Raw genomic sequence first — 23190 nt, forward strand, 5'->3', positions numbered from 1 at the left:
TAAAATCTTATTTTTTACACTGCAATTTAGATTGCAGATTGAACACACCCCACCCAAATCTCTCTCTCTCTGCACATGTTATATCTGCCTCACCTGCAGTGCACATGGTTTTGCCCAACTGCTAACAAAAATCCTGCTGCGATCAACTTGGAATTACCCCCTTGGTGGATTTTTGCACTGCAAATTTACCCTCCCCCTGGGGGCGGCGACTATCTGATCGCAGCCCAGCGACCAGGTCTGAGTTACACCCTTAGTGCGAGGACTCCCTGACTGCAGCACAGCGTGGCGATCACCCCGGTGGATGACACCGTATACCTATTAGTTCCGGAGAGGCAGCGAGAAGGAATCATGGGTCTGAGGCGCTCTCGGGATGGACAAGCAATTACATTTATTAAACATGGTGCAAAAACAGGACAGAGAGAAACCAATGATCTTTTCCATACAAGCCGAGTCTTCATTTCACCATTCCCCATTATGGCTTCTACATGGTTTGTAGTTTGGGGGGACGGGGACCCCATATACATATATTTATGTAACGGAGCTTGTGAACACTTTGGGAGGGATGAAACATGTTGGTGCTGGTATTGGGGAATCTTACATTATCTCGGGAAATACCCTCATTAGTAACACATGATTGGCAACAAATCACGCACCAAACGTGGCCTCATTTACTAACGTCCGCATAGGAAATACAGGTCTGTATTAGGAATTAGTGGCGACTTAATACCACGTACCAAGACGTATCAGCCAATCACACCATTGCTTCACTGGGACTCTGCCAGGGGCAGATAGGGATGGAAAACTAGCCTAGGAAATGTATGGAAGCAGCCCTAATGGGGGTGGGGTCTGATGAGGGGGCGGGATCTCTCCTCATAGGGCCTGATTGTACACAATTGCTGCCTTCCTTGTGTCTGAGACCAGGGGCGGATTGGGAAATGAGTGACCCGACATGTGCGGCACAAGAGGGGTAACACACAGTGTCGCCATGGCAGCATCACCGGAGGGAATAACAGAATGGATGGGGACAATGCAGTGTACTGAGGGGATTATTTTACTCGGTAAACAGAGTACCGAAAATTGTAAAAGAGCGTTTTTCTGTACACTGCGCATGCACTACTGCCGCACAGCACATACGCCCAGTCACAGTGCGATCGCATCCCTGAATCACACTATGATTGACAGCAGGGGGAAGGGGATGGGGGTTAGCCTTGCAGGGGAATGGCTGCCTGTCGTGGGGGGGGGGGAGGACACATGACAACACACAAAACAGGCCCCGCAGGTACATCGGGCAACCGGGGATCTTCCTGGTGAGCTCTACAGCCAGTCCCCCCCTGGAATCGGCTGATGAAAGCGTAATAAGGTGGAATGGGTTCCTGTAACTGTACAACGGAAATAGGGCACCAGGCGATTTCTTACAGCTGCTGGAGTCTCCGTCACATGCTAAATACAGTTCTGATGCTGGAAACATTCTAGAGATTGGCAATTAGCACTTGATTCACTACCTACACCGTATTCCACATTCATCACAGAAACACGTTCTCACTTACTGTACAATTATCAAAAATAAATTATTCCTTACACAATGATATCAATACAAACCGCATATAAAAGGTGTATAAAAATATAAAGCCAGTATACAAAGCAGTATAAAACAGCAAAGGCATCATGTAGCGGGCAGGAAACGGGTCACGCCTGGATTTTTATTCCTTTCTCCGTATCGGGGAAATCTTCCTCCTCCGGGATGAACATGGAGTCTATGAAAGGAAATAAAATGTGCAGAGGACTAATGAGAAAGAGCAGCAGAGTACAGGCATGTCGCTGAGAAGGTAAAAGGCACTCTGGGGTCTCAGAAGCCGATCCCTCATTGTGCTAAGCCTACAAACCTGTCCTGCGCCCCAGGGTCACCCACCTACCACTTCCTCTCAGTCTCTGCAGACATTAATACTATCAGGGAGTATAGGGCAAGTAACGTTTCCGCTTTCATCTTGTGCCGTTTTACAGGGATGGAAAAGGTCACAACCTGCAGCATTTATGTGCAGACACAAACCTCGTGTTCTCAGCAGGATTCAGATATTCAGAAGAAAAAGAAGTGTTCAGAACAAACGTTATATTTCATTAAGATGAGAGAGGGGAGAACTATAACTGCCCCCAATCACGGGGGCAGTTATAGGTTCCTATCCGGACATTGCAGGTAAGCCTCCAGGTTTAGGACCATACACTGTTACCTGTACAGAGGGACGTTGGGCTGGTTTAATCAGTTCCTGGTGGTCCCATAAGGACTTCTTGTTTTCTAAAAGTTTCAGTAAAATGTTAATCTACATAACTGGAAACCACTTCCAAAGCTTCACGTTACTCCTCATATTCTGGGGCTCATGTAGATCTACTGTATATCATTCATTATACGACGTAAGACCACACAAAGATACCTGTAGGAGTGGATCCCACCCTCTGAGACTGAGTTGGGTACCCCTAATTTGTGTTTGACGCCAATCTAAAGAAACCTCTTAGGGATAGGGTTCCAGCTCTTATTTGTCAGGGTTGCTGAAACCACCTGCCTGAGTGCCGTGCATGCACAGTGGAGTGCACTGCAACACCCTGAAGCAATATTTATGCACATATCCTGTCTCCTCAGAAAGTGAGTAGGGTACGCTCGTTACCCATAGGATTTGGTGCTGGGACTCCTCGATCTCTCTACCTGTTTAGAGGATAACTAGAGAGGGTCCGCCACATTTCCTCTTCATTGGAGTTCTACATATTCCTATAACCCATACTACAAGTTATATAGGTGATGTTCCCATTACCAGGAGAAGTATATACAGCCGCTGCAGTTTAGCGTACACTCTTTGTTATTGCATTAGCTTATTACTGTATTTTGGGCCTATTTTTAGATTGCTCGCAATGAGCGAGGATAAGGCAACGGAATGATTATTGGCGAACTGCGCATGTGCAGCAATCACAATGCGCATGCACAAGGGAGCCGCGGCGATCGCGCTCTGATAACTCTGTCGCAGCGTGATTGACAGGAGGTGGCAACGGCGTGGCTCTTCTGATGGCAGTGTGATCGTACATGCAAATACACTGCGTCTGAGTCGCTACTGCTGTGACCAGTGTGCGCCATAGACCAGCCCTTAGCCTCAATGTTCGCCGTACATGCGTATAGTCCGCCAATATGTACGCAATTGCGACGGAGTGTGCAACGGATGCGGTGGGCGGCAGCGTCACATGTGAATGTCAGCAGTACTGTAGCAGAGAGAACTGCAATTGTATCTGCGTACAGACATTGATTAGGCCCGGTGTGACTTTCCATGTGATCCGTATAACAGTCCGGTAGAACCAGGGCGCTGGTGCGGGGAGCACTTGGCCCGACAGCGACAATCCTATGATATGCAGAAGATACCTGGCTGCATGGATGGTGTAGTGGTTAGTATTACTGCCTCACAGCACTGAAGTCATGGGTTCCATTCCCACCATGGCCCTAACTGTGTGGAGTTTGTATATTCTCCTCGTACTTGCGTGGATTTCCTCCAGGTTCTCCAGTTTCCTCCCACAATCCAAAAATATACTGGTAGGGTAATTGGCTCCCAACAAAATTAACCCTAGTGTGAATGTGTGTGTACATGTGATAGGGAATATAGATTGTAAGCTCCCCTGGGGCAGGGACTGGTGTGAATGGGCAAATATTCTCTGTAAAGCGCTGCGGAATATGTGTGCGCTATATAAATAACTGATAATAAATAATACCTGCCTATCAGATTCTAGCTATCATGTATCTAGTACCGTCTAGGAATGGGAATAAAAAATCTCATTGGCTGATATGGGCTGGTTGGACCCATCAGAAACCCTTTTACAGGGATGGATCCATCCCCAAAGCGCTGAGTCTCGGAGTATGTGCCAATCTCTGGCTTTAGAATGGTCAGTTATGAGAGAACGACGTACAGCCACCGACATCTATGAGGACGCGCACCGCCAAGCGCTCCAACTACTGATCTAACACACAGAGCAGTACGGAGAGACGAACGCACAGAATGTAGGACTAGATTTCCTCCACAGTTCCATCACCCCACCCACCCATCCCTCCTCTGTCCCCATGACGCCCACCTATCCCTTCCCTGTCCCCATGACGCCCAACCATCCCGTCTGTCCCCATGACGCCCACCCATCCCTTCTCTGTCCCCATGATGCCCAACCATCCCTTCTGTCCCCATGACGCCCAACCATCCCTCCTCTGTCCCCATGACGCCCACCCATCCCTCCTCTGTCCCCATGACGCCCACCCATCCCTCCTCTGTCCCCATGACGCCCACCCATCCCTCCTCTGTCCCCATGACGCCCACCCATCCCTCCTCTGTCCCCATGACGCCCACCCATCCCTCCTCTGTCCCCATGACGCCCAACCATCCCTCCTCTGTCCCCATGATGCCCAACCATCCCTCCTCTGTCCCCATGACGCCCACCCATCGCTCCTCTGTCCCCATGACGCCCAACCATCCCGTCTCTGTCCCCATGACGCCCACCCATCCCTTCTCTGTCCGCATGACGCCCAACCATCCTTTCTGTCCCCATGACACCCAACCATCCCTCCTCTGTCCCCATGACGCCCACCCATCCCTCCTCTGTCCCCATGACGCCCAACCATCCCTCCTCTGTCCCCATGACGCCCACCCATCGCTCCTCTGTTCCCATGACGCCCACCCATCCCTCCTCTGTCCCCATGACGCCCAACCATCCCTCCTGTCTCCATGACGCCCACCCATCCCTCCTCTGTCCCCATGACGCCCACCCATCCCTCCTCTGTCCCCATGACGCCCAACCATCCCTCCTCTGTCCCCATGACGCCCACCCATCGCTCCTCTGTTCCCATGACGCCCACCCATCCCTCCTCTGTCCCCATGACGCCCAACCATCCCTTCTGTCTCCATGACGCCCACCCATCCCTCCTCTGTCCCCATGATGCCCACTCATCCCTCCACTCTTCCCACGAAGCCCACTCATCCCTCCACTCTTCCCACGACGCCCACTCATCCCTCCACTCTTCCCACGACGCCCACCCATCCCTCCTCTATACCCATGATGCCCACCCATCCCTCCCTCCTCTGTCCCCATGACGCCCACCCATCTCTCCTCTGTCCCCATGACACCCACCCATTCTCTGTCCTCATGACGGCCACCCATTCCTCCCTCCTCTGTCCCCATGACACCCACCCTTTCTCTATCCTCATGACGGCCACCCATTCCTTCCTCCTCTGTCCCCATGACACCCACCCATTCATCCCTCCTCTGTCCCCATGACACCCACCCTTTCTCTGTCCTCATGACGGCCACCCATCCCTTCCTCCTCTGTCCCCATGACACCCACCCATTCCTCCCTCCTCTGTCCCCATGACACCCACCCATTCCTCCCTCCTCTGTCCCCATGACGCCCACCCATCCCTCCTCTGTCCCCATGACACCCACCCATTCCTCCCTCCTCTATCCCCATGACACCCACCCATTCCTCCCTCCTCTGTCCCCATGACGCCCACCCATCCCTCCTCTGTCCCCATGACACCCACCCATCCTTCCACTCTTTCCATGACGTCCACCCATTCCTCCTCTGTCCCCATGACACCCACCCATCCCTTCCTCCTCTGTCCCCATGATGCCCACCCATCCCTTCCTCCTCTGTCCCCATGACGCCCACCCATCCCTTCCTCCTCTTTCCCCATGCACCCACCCATCCTTTCTATGTCCTCATGACGGCCACCCATTCCTCCCTCCTCTGTCCCCATGACACCCACCTACTCCTCCCTCCTCTGTCCCCATGACGCCCACCCATCACTCCCTCCTCTGTCCCCATGACGCCCACCCATCCCTCCCTCCTCTGTTCCCATGACATCCACCCATCACTCCCTCCTCTGTCCCCATGACGCCCACCCATCCCTCCCTCCTCTGTCCCCATGACGCCCACCCATCACTCCCTCCTCTGTCCCCATGACGCCCACCCATCCCTCCCTCCTCTGTTCCCATGACATCCACCCATCCCTCCTCTGTTCCCAAGACACCCACCGATCCCACCTTTATCCCCATGATGCCCACCCACCTCTCCCTCCTCTGTCCCCATGACGCCCACCCACCTCTCCCTCCTCTGTCCCCATGACGCCCACCCACCTCTCCCTCCTCTGTCCCCATGACACCCACCCATTCCTCCCTCCTCTGTCCCCATGACACCCACCCATTCCTCCCTCCTCTGTCCCCATAACGCCCACCCATCCCTCCTCTATCCCCATGACACCCACCCATTCCTCCCTCCTCTATCCCCATGACACCCACCCATTCCTCCCTCCTCTGTCCCCATGACGCCCACCCATCCCTCCTCTGTCCCCATGACACCCACCCATTCTCTGTCCTCATGACGGCCACCCATTCCTCCCTCCTCTGTCCCCATGACACCCACCCATTCATCCCTCCTCTGTCCCCATGACACCCACCAAGGAAGAAACCGTTACGCAGCGCTTGGTAGATCTGGGAGAAATACGCCTAGAACGTTGCGCTGAGTAAGTGCACTAATTAGTAACCTCTGGCATGACTGTCCTATATACTTGTGCCCATGCTTTGGGGGCATCTCTCTGTTTGGTAAGTATATATAAAGTCGCCCAGGCTCATCTTAGTCTTTACTCGGTATGTAATGCTATCTCCGTAACACAGTCACACAGCAGCATCTGCCCATCTGGGTACACACACCATAGATTGTACCTTCACTGTGATCTAGGTCTGGCCGGTAGGACAGGAATAGCCAGGCAATGCCGACCAGAAGGGTTACAACCAGATTCACCACAATCCACGGCTGCAGGATCTGACTCTCTGTGCCTTCTTGCCTGGCACCAAAACAAAGACGTAGACAGTTAGAGTGGTATTTGCAGAGCTGGAGGAAATAAGAGGATTTTGGTACTTACCGATAAATCCATTTCTCTGAATCCTCTAGGGGACACTGGAGTCATATACAGTAGGGGTGTGAAGCTTGCACCCGGAGGTGTGGCACAATCTAAAAATTAGCATTGTCTGCACAGCCGGCTCCTTCCCCTTCACATCCCTCATCCCTCAGTTTGGAAAATTTGACCGAGAGAGCAGGACATGAAACTAGAGCACATGGCGAGGAACCGAACAGTACAACATATCAAAACGCTTCCGAGGAATTCTTAACAGAAAAACCAACGCTGTTTGCACAAACTGTTTGAACAAGAACCTTGAACACAGCAGGTTGACAGCACCGAGGCGGGCGTCCAGTGTCCCCTAGAGGATTCAGAGAAATGGATTTATCGGTAAGTACCAAAATCCTCTTTTCTCTTTCATCCACTAGGGGACACTGGAGTCATATACAGTAGGGGACGCCCCAAAGTTATCCCCCAGGGAGGGCGTGCTGTCAGTGGTCTGCAAAACTAAACGTCCGAACTTAGAGTGTCCGGACGCAAAGTCATCAAACTTGTAAAATTTTGCGAACGTGTGGGCTGAGGACCACATCGCCGCTCTGCAAAGTTGAGTAGTGAAAACACCTCTGACGGCCCTCCACGAGGCACCCTATGATCTGGTAGGAGCACCCGTCTGAGCCGGAACCTGTTTGCCACAGGAACCATAAGCTTGCCAAATGGCAAGTCAAATCCATCTAGCTTAGATGCTGGCCAACCCCTCTTTGGCCCATTATAAAGAACAAACAATGGTCCGACAGTTTGAAGGCAGACGTAACTTGTACGTATACCCGTAAAGCTTGGGCAACATCCAAAGACACTTCCCCATCTGTGAGACTCTGAAAAGATGGGACCACAATTGGCTGGTTTACGTGAAACCCCGAAACCACCTTAGGAAGGAAACCTGTTCTTGTACGGAGTTCTGCTTTAACCCCATGCGACATTCAAAGGACTCTTACACGATAGGGCTCCCAACTTAGAAACCCGCCTGGCCGAAACCAAGGCAAGCAATAACGTGACCTTCCAAAAGATATAGTTCAGCTCTGTTTTTGCTAACGACTCAAACGTAGGAGATCTGAAAAATTCCAACCCAAATTACAGTCCCATGGCGCATTTGTAGGGCGAAAAGGGGGTTGTATCCTCAGAACCCCCTGTAAAAAGGCTTGAACCTCTGGCAAGAATGCTAACCGCTTGTTGACATAGGATGGAGAGAGCCGAAATTTGAACGTTCAGAGAACCCAGCCTTAGTCCTATATCTAGACCGGTCTGAAGGAACAGCAGAAGTCTGGATAAGTGGAAGTTCTTTGAATTCCACCCACGTTCTTGACACCAGTCCATGCACATCTTCCATATCCTGTAGTAGTGCATGGCTGTGACCGGCTTCCTAGCGTTAATTATCGTAGGAACGGTCGTTCTTGGTATCCCTCTGTGTGTTAAGATCCAGGTTACAATAGCCCCGCCGTTAAATGCAGCCTATGTAGGTCTGGTGTTGGAACAGTCCCTGAGATAGCAGGTCCTCCCTTTGAGGTAATCGCCAACGATCTTCCACCAGTAACCCTCGCAGGACTGAGTACCAACTCCTGTGGGGCCAATCTGGTGCAATTAGAATTGCCCGTACTCATTCTTGGTTCAACCGTTACAGAACCCTGGGTATGAGTGGGAAAGGTGGAGAAATAAAAAACCCTCCTGTAACACCAAGGAAGTGTTACTGCGTCCACTCCTTCTGCTGCTGGATATCTTGTCCTGGACACAGATCTGGGCAGCTGATGGTTTCGCCGAGACGCCATTAGATCGACTAGAGGTAGACCCCATCTCCTCACCACCCTGTCGAAAATCTGTGTATGTAGGCACCACTTTCCCGGATGCATGTCCTGGCAGCTGAGATCATCTGCTTCCCAGTTTTCCAAACCTGGAATGAACACTGCCGAGAGGATGATGTTTTGCCTTACTGCCCACAACAAGATCTTTGTGGCTTCCATTAACGCCATCCTGCTCTTTGTTCCTCCTTGATGGTTTATGCAAGCAGTCATCGTGACATTGTCCGACTGTATCTTTAAGTGTTGACCCATGACTAGGTCTGCGGCTAAGAGAAGCGCACCGCAAACTGCTCTCAGTTCGAGAATGTATTTGGGCAGGCTGCCCTTTATGTTCTAAACCCGCAATAACTGACTGGATTTATTCCATCCTGAATCTGCCAACCGTTAGGACTTTGTACCACTAGGACGGCATCCCAACCTCTGAGACTGGCGTTCGTTGTCAGGATCCTCCAATCCCAAATGCCGAATCTCTTGCATGCTGCGAGATTCTTTTGCAACGACCACCAAATCAGTAGGTTCGTATGCGTGGTGGAAGTTGGATTCTTTGATGTAGAAGCCAGTGCGAATCTGCTCCCTGAGCAATGAGTTTCATCTGGAATGGTCGGGAATGAAGTCTGCCGTACCGGAGAGCTGTGAATGACGCCACCCTCTTCTCGAGAAGTAGCACACAGAGGTGTAGAGAAACCGTCTGTGTCCTTAGTACCTGAGCCACTAACCCTTGTGGGTCCTGGATCTAGTGCTCTGGTAGGAATACTCTCAATTGTATAGTGTCCAAGATGAGACCGAGGAATTGAGTCCGTTGAGTTAGCATGAGGTTGGATTACTTTGATGAGATGCTGAGCATCCTTTATCAGCTGTTTCTGAGATGAGGTCTATATCAGTAGATCGTCTTGAGAAGGTATGATCGTGACCCTCAACTGTCTCAATCCTGTCACCACTATTGTTATGATCTTTATAAAGATTCTTGGGGCTGATGATAGACCGAATGGCAGGGCCCTGATTCGGTAGTAATCCCACACTGGCGCAAATCTTAAGTAAGCTTGGTGAGGGGTCAAAATCGGGATATGAAGGTATTTTGCATTACCAAAAGTTTTGAATAAAATCCCGTTCCTCATTGAGGGTCAGGGACTGGCGACTTAAGCCTTTGTATCTAGGAGTCTTTGAATTTGCCTTCTGTAACGCTCCTGCTCGCAACGGGCACCTTAGGCCCTCACACTGCTAATAATAAGAATTTACTTACCGATAATTCTATTTCTCGGAGTCCGTAGTGGATGCTGGGGTTCCTGAAAGGACCATGGGGAATAGCGGCTCCGCAGGAGACAGGGCACAAAAAGTAAAGCTTTCCGATCAGGTGGTGTGCACTGGCTCCTCCCCCTATGACCCTCCTCCAGACTCCAGTTAGGTACTGTGCCCGGACGAGCGTACACAATAAGGGAGGAATTTTGAATCCCGGGTAAGACTCATACCAGCCACACCAATCACACTGTACAACCTGTGATCTGAACCCAGTTAACAGTATGATAACAGCGGAGCCTCTGAAAAGATGGCTCACAACAACAATAACCCGATTTAGTTAGCAATAACTATGTACAAGTATTGCAGATAATCCGCACTTGGGATGGGCGCCCAGCATCCACTACGGACTCCGAGAAATAGAATTATCGGTAAGTAAATTCTTATTTTCTCTATCGTCCTTGTGGATGCTGGGGTTCCTGAAAGGACCATGGGGATTATACCAAAGCTCCCAAACGGGCGGGAGAGTGCGGATGACTCTGCAGCACCGAATGAGAGAACTCCAGGTCCTCTTTTGCCAGGGTATCAAATTTGTAGAATTTTACAAACGTGTTCTCCCCCGACCACGTAGCTGCTCGGCAAAGTTGTAATGCCGAGACCCCTCGGGCAGCCGCCCAAGATGAGCCCACCTTCCTTGTGGAATGGGCCTTAACAGATTTAGACTGTGGCAGGCCTGCCACAGAATGTGCAAGTTGAATTGTGCTACCAATCCCACGAGCAATCGACTGCTTAGAAGCAGAAGCAGCCAGCATTGTTGGGTGCATACAGGATAAACAGCAAGTCAGATTTCCTGACTCCAGCCAACTTGGAAACTATATTTTCAGGGCCCTGATAACATCCAGCAACTTGGAGTCCTCCAAGTCCCTAGTAGCCGCAGGTACCACAATAAGCTGGTTCAGGTGAAACGCTGACACCACCTTAAGGAGAAACTGGGGACGAGTCCGCAGCTTTGCTCTGTCCGAATGGACAATCAGATATGGCTTTGTGAGATAAAGCCGCCAATTCTGACACTCGCCTGGCCGAGGCCAGGACCAACAGCATGGTCATTTTCCATGTGAGATATATCAAATCCACAGATTTGAGTTGTTTAAACCAATGTGATTTTTTAGGAATCCCAAAACTACGTTGAGATCGCCCAGTGCCACTGGAGACATCAAAGGGGCTGTATATGCAGTACTCCCTTAACAACTTCTGGACTTCAGGAACTGAAGCCAATTTCTTTCTGGAAGAAAAACAACAGGCCGAAATTTGAACCTTAATGGACCCAATTTGAGACCCATAGACACTCCTGTTTGCAGGAAATGTAGAAATTAACCTAGTTGAAATTCTTCCGTGGAGCCTTCCTGGACTCACACCCTGGCACATATTTTCACCTAAGTGGTGATAATGTTGTGCGGTCACCTCCTTCCTGGCTCTGACCAGGGTAGGGATGACCTCTTCCGGAATGCCTCTTTCCCTTAGGATCCGGCGTTCACCCGCCTTGGCGTCAACGCAGCTGCGGTAAGTCCCGGAACAGACACGGTTCTTGCCGAATCAAGACCCTTCTTAGTATCTCTTGAAGTTCCGGGAACCAAGTCCTTCTTGGCCAAACCGGAGCCACGAGTATAGTTCTTACTCCTCTCCTTCCTATCATTTTCAATACATTGGGTATGAAAAGCAGAGGATGGAACACATACACCGACTGGTACACCGACGGTGTTACCAGAGCGTCCCAGCTATTGCCTGAGTGTCTCTTGACCTGGCGCTTCAGGTGGGACGCCATCATAACCACCTTTGGTCTTTCCCAACGGTTTACAATCATGTGGAAACTTCCAGATTAAGTTTCCACTTTTCCGGGTGGAATTCATTTATGCTGAGGAAATCTTCCCAGTTGCCCACTCCCGGAATGAACACTGCTGACAGTGTTATCACATGATTTTCCGCCCAGCGAAGAATCCTTGCTGTCATTGCCCTCCTGCTTCTTGTGTCGCCCCGTCTGATAACGTGGGCGACCGCCATGATGATGTCCTACTGGATCAGCACCGGTTGACTTTGAAGCAGGAGTCTTCCTAGGCTCAGAGCATTGTAAATTGCCCTTAGCTCCAGTATATTCATGTGGAGAGAAGTCTCCAGACTTGACCACACTTCCTTGGAAATTTTTTCCCTGTGTGACTACTCCCCAGCCTCTCAGGCTGGTATCCGTGGTCCCCAGAACACAGTCCTGAATGCTGAGTGTGCTGCCCTCTAAAAGATGAGCACTCTGCAGCCCCCACAGAAGAGACACCCTTGTCCTTGGAGACAGGATTATCCGCTGATGCATCTGAAAATGCGATCCGGACCATTCGTCCAGCAAATCCCCTGAGATCTGCCGAATGGAATCGCTTCGTAAGAAGCCACCATTTTTCCCAGGACTCCTGTGCATTGATGCACTGATACTTGGCCTGGTTTTAGGAGGTTTCTGACTAGGTCGAATAACTCCTTGGCTTTTTCCTCCCGGAGGAACACCTTTTTCTGGACTATGCCCAGAATCATTCCTAGGAACAGCAGACGTATCGTCGGAAAACAGCTGCGATTCTTGGAATATTTAGAATCCAGTCGTGCTGTCGTAGAACTACTTTAGATAGTGCTCTTCCGACCTCCAACTGTTCTCTGGAACTTGCCCTTTTCAGGATATCGTCCAAGTAAGGGATAATTTAGATGCCTTTTTTCTTTGAAGAAACATCTTTTCGGCCATTACCTTGGTAAAAGGCCCGGGGTGCCGTGGATAATTCAAACGGCATCGTCTGAAACTGATATTGACAGTTCTGTACCACGAACCAGAGGTACCCTTGTTGAGAAGGGCAAATTTGGACATGGAGGTAATCCTTGATGTCCAGGGACACCATATAGTCCCCTTTTTTCCGGTTCGCTATCACTGCTCTGAGTGACTCCATCTCGATTTGAACCTTTTATGTAAGTGTTCAAAGATTTCAGTTTAGACTATGTCTCACCAAGCCGTCTGGCGTCAGTACCACAATATAGTGTGGAAAAATAATACCCTTTTCCTTGTTGTAGGAGGGGTACTTTGATTATCACCTGCTGGATATACAGCTTGTGAATTGTTTCCAATGCTGCCTCCCTGTCGGAGGGAGCCGTTGGTAAAGCAGACTTCAGAAACCTGCGAGGAGAAGATGTCTCGACTCTCCAATCTGTACCCCTGGGATAATACTTGTACTATCTAGGGGTCAACCTGCGAGTGATCCCACTGCGCGCTGAGACTCTTGAGACTACCCCCCCACCTTGAGTCCGCTTGCATGGCCCCAGCGTCATGCTGAGGACTTGGCAGACGTGGTGGAGGGCTTCTTTTCCTGGGAAGGGGCTGCCTGCTGCAGTCTACTTCCCTTACCTCTATGTCTGGGCAGATATGACTGGCCTTTTGCCTGCATGCCCTCATGGGAAAGGAAGGATTGAGGCTGAAAAGACGGTGTCTTTTTCAGCTGAGATGTAACTTGGGGTAAAAAGGTTGGATTTCCCAGCTGTTGCCGTGGTCCCCAGGTCCGATGGACCGACCCCAACTAACTCCTTCCCTTTATACGGCAATACTTCCATGTGCCGTATGGGATCTGTATCACCTGACCACTGTCGTGTCCATGACATCTTCTGGGTGATATGGACAACGTACTTATCTTGATGCCAGAGAGCAAATATCCCTCTGTGCATCTCACGTACATATATATAGAATGCATCCTATTAAATGCTCTATATGAATAAAATATTTTCAGTCAGGGAATCCGACCAAGCCAACCCAGCACTGCATCTCCAGGCTGATGGCGATCGCTGGTCGCAGTATAACCACCGTATGTGTGTATATACTTTTTAGGATATCTTTCCAGCTTCCTATCAGCTGGCTCCTTGAGGGCGGCCGTATCTGGAGACGGTAACGCCACTTGATAAGCGTGTGAGCGCCTTATCACCCTAAGGGGTGTTTCCCAACGCGCCCTAATTTCTGGCGGGAAAGGGTATAACGCCAATATTTGCTATCGGGGTAACCCCACGCATCATCACACACTTCATTTTATTTTATCTGATTCAGGAAAAACTACAGGTAGTTTTTTCACTCCCACATAATACCCTTTTTTGTGGTACTTGTAGTATCAGAAATATGCAACACCTCCTTCATTGCCCTTAACGTGTGGCCCTAATGAGAAATACGTTTGTTTATTCACCGTCGACACTGGATTCAGTGTCCGTGTCTGTGTCTGTGTCGACCGACTGAGGTAAATGGGCGTTTTTAACGCCCCTGACGGTGTTTCTGAGACGCCTGGACCGGTACTAATAGTTTGTCGGCCGTCTCACGTCGTCAACCGACCTTGCAGCGTGTTGACATTCTCACGTAATTCCCTAAATAAGCCATCCATTCCGGTGTCGACTCCCTAGAGAGTGACATCACCATTACAGGCAATTTCTCCGCCTCCTCACCAACATCGTCCTCATACATGTCGACACACACGTACCGACACACAGCACACACACCGGGAATGCTCTGACAGAGGACAGGACCCACACTAGCCCTTTGGGGAGACAGAGGGAGAGTTTGCCAGCACACACCAAAACGCTATAATTATATAGGGACAACCTTATATAAGTGTTTTCCCTTATAGCATCTTTATATATATCTCAATATCGCCAAAATCAGTGCCCCCCCTCTCTGTTTTAACCCTGTTTCTGTAGTGCAGTGCAGGGGAGAGCCTGGGAGCCTTCTCTCCAGGCTTTCTGTGAGAGAAAATGGCGCTGTGTGCTGAGGAGATAGGCCCCGCCCCTTTTTCGGCGGGCTGGTCTCCCGCTATTTAGTGAATCTTGGCAGGGGTTAAATATCTCCATATAGCCTCTGGGGGCTATATGTGAGGTATTTTTCGCCAAAAAAGGTTTTCATTTGCCTCCCAGGGCGCCCCCCTCCCAGCGCCCTGCACCCTCAGTGACTGCCGTGTGAAGTGTGCTGAGAGGAAAATGGCGCACAGCTGCAGTGCTGTGCGCTACCTTTAGAAGACTGCAGGAGTCTTCAGCCGCCGATTCTGGACCTCTTCTTACTTCAGCATCTGCAAGGGGGCCGGCGGCGCGGCTCCGGTGACCATCCAGGCTGTACCTGTGATCGTCCCTCTGGAGCTGATGTCCAGTAGCCAAGAAGCCAATCCATCCTGCACGCAGGTGAGTTCACTCCTTCTCCCCTAAGTCCCTCGTTGCAGTGATCCTGTTGCCAGCAGGACTCACTGTAAAATAAAAAACCTAAGCTAAACTTTCTCTAAGCAGCTCTTTAGGAGAGCCACCTAGATTGCACCCTTCTCGGCCGGGCACAAAAATCTAACTGGAGTCTGGAGGAGGGTCATAGGGGGAGGAGCCAGTGCACACCACCTGATCGGAAAGCTTTACTTTTTGTGCCCTGTCTCCTGCGGAGCCGCTATTCCCCATGGTCCTTTCAGGAACCCCAGCATCCACAAGGACGATAGAGAAAAACAGCCTGAGTGTACACTCCTGTAACTCTATCCTGTAACCCTGGGAAATATCTTGCTGACCCAGACGTCTGGTGATGTTTTGGCCCAGACGTCCTCAAGGTGGACCCCAGGTGAGCAGGGAGACCGTCATGCTTTTCTGGTGTCGACTGTCTTCTGGCTAGGTACGACAACGATCGAATGAACTTAAACACTGGTCCCGAGCAACCTCCTGTAACGTGTGAAGTGGTGCTTGAGTAAGAAATAGGTAGAACGGTAGATTTCACTGCAGTTGCCTGCAAAATCTACTTGTCGAACTCATCATATAACATCTAAACCCCAAAATGGAATAGCCTCTACTCCGGGAATCGTAGACCACTAGCCATTCTCTGAGCCATAAAATTCTTCTAGTGGAAATGGCCAAAATGGAGATGCGGGATGCTATTCTACTAGCGACCCTTGAAGTCTGGCACATATAAGTCGCAGATTTTCGAATATGCTCCGCTAACTGAGAAATTTCCTCTAGGCTACTTTCTTACGCCCAGCCCAAGCGACAAATGTGCTGTTATAAAATTATTTTAATGCAGTGTGCACCCTGCGACATGACATATCCTTTAAGGCGGTCACTTTAGGCATAGGTGACATTTGTCAACGAGGAGAGGGATACGAATAGATCGAAAACTCTCTGGTTCCTGAACTCCTTACGTCAGGAAGCGTAGGATCTACATAACCGCTTTTATAAGGGAATCTAAGCTCCTGATCTAAGGCAGACTCAATTATCTCGCCCTTTCATCTATATTAAGACCCTCATCCTCCTTCGTGTAAGATGGGGAGGGTTCTCCGAAACGCCCTGCTCACATTGCATAATGCTTGTGCAGGAGGGATTAAGTTAAATCAGAATACCTCCATGGTCTTTGATAATCCCTCAGCCCCTTTGACTGCTGTTTGCGGGATTTTGACATTGCTTTTGAAAGCTTTGTCAGAGCTTGACCGTGGCGGAACCTTGCTCCCATGTTGAGCGCCTTTAAATAAACAGGAAACGCATACCCGGGAGTCACCCAAACTAGCGCTGATCTTATTACAGTTTGTGCACACATAATAAGCTCTTGGTAAGTGCTTTTAACATTTGAAGCCGCACCCCAGAGAGCGCTCCTCAGTGCTTTCCACCTTTATAATAGGAACAGAAAGACCGTAACGGGTGATGGATATTAAAGGTACACCGGATTCATCTAGCTGGATTTTTTTTTTTTTTTTTACTTTACATACTACAGATGGGTCCCCGGTTATCTCGACTAGTTGCGCATATGGCCAACATGACTTATTAGCAAAAAACCCTTCGGCTATTGTTCTCGAACAATACAGCAGGGGATTAAGTCCTTACAGCAGGGAATTAAGTCCGACTGGCCAGTCTCAGTTAATCTTATTAAAGGTCAAGATAAATGTTGGACCCATCCGTATATAAAAAAATTAAGTAATAATAATAATAATAATAACAATAATAATAAAAATAATAATAATAATAATAATAAAAAAATATCACCAGCCGTTGTCACCCTCGCACACCCAACTGTATTTCAGTTCTGGGGTCAGGTTTGTGATCCAGTTGTTCCCTTTATTTCGTCAGGATCTTTTGTTTAGAAGTCCCTTGGAAATATATATATATCCAACTCTTTGTTAGAGTACATTGAAAATCCATTGCAGCAGAGTCCTAACATATAAAATATCCAGTAGAGGGAGCAGTGTTCTATCATAAAACAACTCGTTCCTCTGCTATGACTGGTCTGGAAGCCTGACTATTCTAAAGGGGGCGTATACCTTCTAATAGAAACTTTTAGGCGCCTCTAATAGTTTTAAAATGGCCGCCACTATATATTTAATATATATATATATATATATATATATATATATATACACATAATCACTAAAGTGGTCACTCTGCCCCCTTTTACGGCTGCACCAGCCCGTTGTTACTGCCAAGAGGAGACTTTCTATACATTCCCCCCCTTTGCTGTCCCCCAGTGCTGCGCTGGCAGCGGGAGGTCTATACAAGGGGAGCGGCGGAGGAGCTTGCTGCTAGCCTGCCAGTTATAAGGCAGCAGCGTATAAGAAGCCGCTGCTGCTCTTTTCCCCCGTCAGCGTTACCAGCCCCCCGCGCCCTCGTACTAGCGATGACGGCGGGAGGCGTGTGGGGGATACAGCCCGAGTCCCGGCGGGTGCAGGGGAAGCTGCGGCTGCTAGCCGCGAGAGATTTCAGCGGGAGGGGACGCGCTTTTGTAACAGCCCGCTGTTCCCCCCTGTGTTTAAGCGGCGGCGTTATACGGTGCCGTTGACAGCCGCAGTGTGTCTCCCTCAGCCCTCCGTTTGTAGTGGCAGGAGGGGCGGACGGGGGAGCTGACATGAAGCGGGATCTAAACACTGATCCCTTGTATAGCTGGCCAGGGAGTTGTCACAGCGCCAGCGGAAGGAGGGGGGCGGTGGGGAAAGCTTCCCAGGGCTTAGTTACTGTATGCCCTGTATCTAAGGTTAAACTATAACTTGGGCCCTTTTACAACCAGTACTCACTGCTGACTCTGTGCTCCGGATTTTCTGAGGAGAGATGCAGATCCCCTTTAGTAGGGATCATTGTCTCTCTATTCTTCAGACTTTGTCCCCCTTTACATTAGGGTAACTCAGTCTCAGTATTGAAATGGGGCAGGAGCTCCTTCTGTGCCTGTTACCTCCTTGGCACAATTTTTCAAACTGAGGGATGAGGGATGTGAAGGGGGAGGAGCCGGCTGTGCAGACAATGCTAATTTTTAGATTGTGCCACACCTCCGGTATCAAGCTTCACACCCCTACTGTATAAGACTCCAGTGTCCCCTAGTGGATGAAAGAGAAAATAATAATATGACATTTGTATAATCAATGTGATACAAAGTACAAGTTATCCCGTTTATAGTTATACTGAACTACGACTTATTATGGACTCCGGTAACACAATGTAACAGTACGATTATTGTTAGAAGATGAAGTCTTACCATAGGCTGCCGTTCTGTGTGGGAGGGGTGTAGAAGTTTATCCGGTCACTTGTCATTTGCTGGCTCAGTGCCAGAAAGAGGGCGACAAAGTACACTGCGGACAGAGGGTATGTAGTCAGAGATATAGTACACTGCGGACAGAGGGTATGTAGTCAGCTATATAGTACACTGCGGATAGAGGGCTCTGTAGTCGGAGATATAGTACACTGCGGACAGAGAGTATGTAGTCAGTGATATAGTACACTGCGGACAGAGGGTATGTAGTCAGTTATATAGTACACTGCAGACAGAGGGTATGTAGTCAGAGATATAGTACACTGCAGACAGAGAGTATGTAGTCAGTGATATAGTACACTGCGGACAGAGGGTATGTAGTCAGTTATATAGTACACTGCGGACAGAGGGTATGTAGTCAGTGATATAGTACACTGCGGAGAGAGGGTATGTAGTCAGTGATATAGTACACTGCGGATAGGGGGCTCTGTAGTCGGAGACATAGTACACTGCGGACAGAGGATATGTAGTCAGAGATATAGTACACTGCGGACAGAGGGTATGCAGTCAGTTATATAGTACACTGCGGACAGAGGGTATGTAGTCAGTTATATAGTACACTGCGGACAGAGGGTATGTAATCAGTGATATAGTACACTGCGGACAGAGGGTATGTAGTCAGTTATATAGTACACTGCGGACAGAGGGTATGTAGTCAGTTATATAGTACACTGCGGACAGAGGGTATGTAGTCAGTGATACAGTACACTGCGGACAGAGGGTATGTAGTTAGTTATATAGTACACTGCGGATAGGGGGCTCTGTAGTCGGAGACATAGTACACTGCGGACAGAGGGTATGTAGTCAGAGATATAGTACACTGCGGACAGAGGGCGCTGTAATCAGTGACATAGTACACTGCGGACAGAGGGTATGTAGTCAGTTATATAGTACACTGCGGACAGGGGGTATGTAGTCAGTTATATAGTACACTGCGGATAGGGGGCTCTGTAGTCGGAGACATATTACACTGCGGACAGAGGGTATGTAGTCAGAGATATAGTACACTGCGGACAGAGGGTATGTAGTCAGTGATATAGTACACTGCGGACAGAGGGTATGTAGTCAGTTATATAGTACACTGCGGACAGAGGGTATGTAGTCAGTGATATAGTACACTGCCGACAGAGGGTATGTAGTCAGTGATATAGTACACTGCGGACAGAGGGTATGTAGTCAGTTATATAGTAGACTGCGGACAGAGGGTATGTAGTCAGTTATATAGTACACTGCGGACAGAAGGTATGTAGTCAGTGATATAGTACACTACGGACAGAGGGTATGTAGTCAGTTATATAGTACACTGCGGACAGAGGGTATGTAGTCAGTTATATAGTACACTGCAGACAGAGGGTATGTAGTCAGTGATATAGTACACTGCGGACAGAGGGTATGTAGTCAGTTATATAGTACACTGCGGACAGAGGGTATGTAGTCAGTGATACAGTACACTGCGGACAGAGGGTACGTAGTCAGTTAAATAGTACACTGCGGACAGAGGGTATGTAGTCAGTTATATAGTACACTGCGGATAGGGGGCTCTGTAGTCGGAGACATAGTACACTGCGGACAGAGGGTATGTAGTCAGAGATATAGTACACTGCGGACAGAGGGGTGTGTAGTCAGAGATATAGTACACTGCGGACAGAGGGCGCTGTAATCAGTGACATAGTACACTGCGGACAGAGGGTATGTAGTCAGTTATATAGTACACTGCGGACAGGGGGTATGTAGTCAGTTATATAGTACACTGCGGACAGAGGGTATGTAGTCAGTGATATAGTACATTGCGGACAGAGGGCATGTAGTCAGTGATATAGTACACTGCGGACAGAGGGTATGTAGTCAGTGATATAGTACACTGCGGACAGAGGGTATGTAGTCAGTGATATAGTACACTGTGGACAGAGGGTATGTAGTCAGTGATATAGTACACTGCGGACAGAGGGTATGTAGTCAGTTATATAGTACACTGCGGACAGAGGGTATGTAGTCAGTGATATAGTACACTGCGGACAGAGGGTATGTAGTCAGTGATATAGTACACTGCGGAGAGAGGGTATGTAGTCAGTGATATAGTACACTGCGGACAGAGGGAATGTAGTCAGTGATATAGTACACTGCGGACAGAGGGTATGTAGTCAGTTATATAGTACACTGCGGACAGAGGGTATGTAGTCAGTGATATAGTACACTGCGGACAGAGGGTATGTAGTCAGTGATATAGTACACTGCGGACAGAGGGTATGTAGTCAGTGATATAGTACACTGCGGATAGGGGGCTCTGTAGTCGGAGACATAGTACACTGCGGACAGAGGATATGTAGTCAGAGATATAGGCCCTCATTCCGAGTCGTTCGCTCGGTAATTTTCATCGCATCGCAGTGAAATTCTGCTTAGTACGCATGCGCAATATTCGCACTGCGACTGCGCCAAGTAATTTCTCTATCGTCCTAGTGGATGCTGGGGTTCCTGAAAGGACCATGGGGAATAGCGGCTCCGCAGGAGACAGGGCACAAAAAGTAAAGCTTTTTCAGATCAGGTGGTGTGCACTGGCTCCTCCCCCTATGACCCTCCTCCAGACTCCAGTTAGATTTTTGTGCCCGACCGAGAAGGGTGCAATCTAGGTGGCTCTCCTAAAGAGCTGCTTAGAAAAAGTTTAGCTAGGTTTTTTATTTTACAGTGATTCCTGCTGGCAACAGGATCACTGCAGCGAGGGACTGAGGGGAGAAGGAGTCAACTCACCTGCGTGCAGGATGGATTGGCTTCTTGGCTACTGGACATCAAGCTCCAGAGGGACGATCACAGGTACAGCCTGGATGGTCACCGGAGCCGCGCCGCCGGCCCCCTTGCAGATGCTGAAGTCAGAAGAGGTCCAGAATCGGCGGCTGAAGACTCCTGCAGTCTTCTAAAGGTAGCGCACAGCACTGCAGCTGTGCGCCATTTTCCTCTCAGCACACTTCACACGGCAGTCACTGAGGGTGCAGGGCGCTGGGAGGGGGGCGCCCTGGGAGGCAAATGAATACCTATAAAGGCTAAAAATACCTCACATATAGCCCCTAGAGGCTATATGGAGATATTTAACCCCTGCCTGATTTTTCTAAATAGCGGGAGACGAGCCCGCCAGAAAAGGGGCGGGGCCTATCTCCTCAGCACACGGCGCCATTTCCTCTCACAGCTCCGCTGGTCAGGACGGCTCCCAAGTCTCTCCCCTGCACTGCACTACAGAAACAGGGTAAAACAGAGAGGGGGGGGCAAATTTATGGCGATATTTTGATATAACAAAGCAGCTATAAGGGAGCACTTATTATAAGGCTATCCCTGATATATATATAGCGCTTTTGGTGTGTGCTGGCAAACTCTCCCTCTGTCTCCCCAAAGGGCTAGTGGGTCCTGTCTTCGTTAGGAGCATTCCCTGTGTGTCTGCTGTGTGTCGGTACGTGTGTGTCGACATGTATGAGGACGATATTGGTGTGGAGGCGGAGCAATTGCCAAATATGAGGATGTCACCCCCTAGGGAGTCGACACCAGAATGGATGCCTTTATTTATGGAACTACGGGATAGTGTCAACACGCTAAAGCAGTCGTTTGACGACATGAGGCGGCCGGACAATCAATTAGTGCCTGTCCAGGCGACTCAAACACCGTCAGGGGCTGTGAAACGCCCTTTGCCTCAGTCGGTCGACACAGACCCAGACGCAGGCACTGACTCCAGTGGTGACGGTGACGATTCAACCGTATTTTCCAGTAGGGCCGCACGTTATATGATTTTGGCAATGAAGGAGGCGTTACATTTAGCTGATACTACAGGTACCACTAAACAGGGTATTATGTGGGGTATGAAAAAACTACCTATAGTTTTTCCTGAATCAGAAGAATTAAATGACGTGTGTAATGAAGCGTGGGTTGCCCCTGATAAAAAGCTGATAATTTCAAAGAAATTATTGGCATTATACCCTTTCCCGCCAGAGGTTAGGGAGCGCTGGGAAACACCTCCTAGGGTGGACAAGGCGCTAACACGCTTATCTAAACAAGTGGCGTTACCCTCTCCTGAGATGGCCGCACTTAAAGATCCATCAGATAGGAGGATGGAAAATATCCAAAAAAGTATATACACACATGCAGGTGTTATACTACGACCAGCTGTAGCGACTGCCTGGATGGGTAGTGCTGGGGTAGTTTGGTCAGAGTCCCTGATTGAAAATATTGATACCCTGGACAGGGACAATATTTTACTGTCGTTAGAACAAATAAAGGATGCATTTCTTTATATGCGTGATGCACAGAGGGATATCTGCACACTGGCATCACGGGTAAGTGCTATGTCCATTTCGGCCAGAAGAGCTTTATGGACGCGACAGTGGACAGGCGATGCGGATTCAAAACGGCATATGGAAGTTTTGCCGTATAAAGGGGAGGAGTTATTTGGAGTCGGTCTATCAGATTTGGTGGCCACGGCTACAGCCGGGAAATCCACCTTTCTACCTCAAGTCACTCCCCAACAGAAAAAGGCACCGACTTTTCAACCGCAGCCCTTTCGTTCCTTTAAAAATAAGAGAGCAAAGGGCTATTCATATCTGCCACGAGGCAGAGGTCGAGGGAAGAGACAGCAACACGCAGCTCC

The 23190-nt window shown here is 49.5% G+C and overlaps 1 protein-coding gene across 1 annotated transcript in view; it reads right to left on the bottom strand.

The window, feature by feature from the left end:
- Nucleotides 1-365: 365 nt before the first annotated feature.
- Nucleotides 366-23190, bottom strand: part of TMEM237 (transmembrane protein 237) — a 103032-nt gene continuing 80207 nt past the window's right edge. The window contains exons 9-11 of the mRNA XM_063932604.1: nucleotides 18513-18606; nucleotides 6733-6854; nucleotides 366-1754 (exon numbers count right to left, since the gene is read on the bottom strand). Of these exons, the coding sequence (XP_063788674.1) occupies nucleotides 1687-1754; nucleotides 6733-6854; nucleotides 18513-18606 (284 nt within the window). The 3' untranslated portion in view covers nucleotides 366-1686. The remainder of the gene's footprint in view (nucleotides 1755-6732; nucleotides 6855-18512; nucleotides 18607-23190) is intronic.

Source organism: Pseudophryne corroboree, chromosome 7 (genome assembly GCF_028390025.1).
Source record: "Pseudophryne corroboree isolate aPseCor3 chromosome 7, aPseCor3.hap2, whole genome shotgun sequence".
NCBI classification, from domain to species: Eukaryota; Metazoa; Chordata; class Amphibia; order Anura; family Myobatrachidae; genus Pseudophryne; species Pseudophryne corroboree.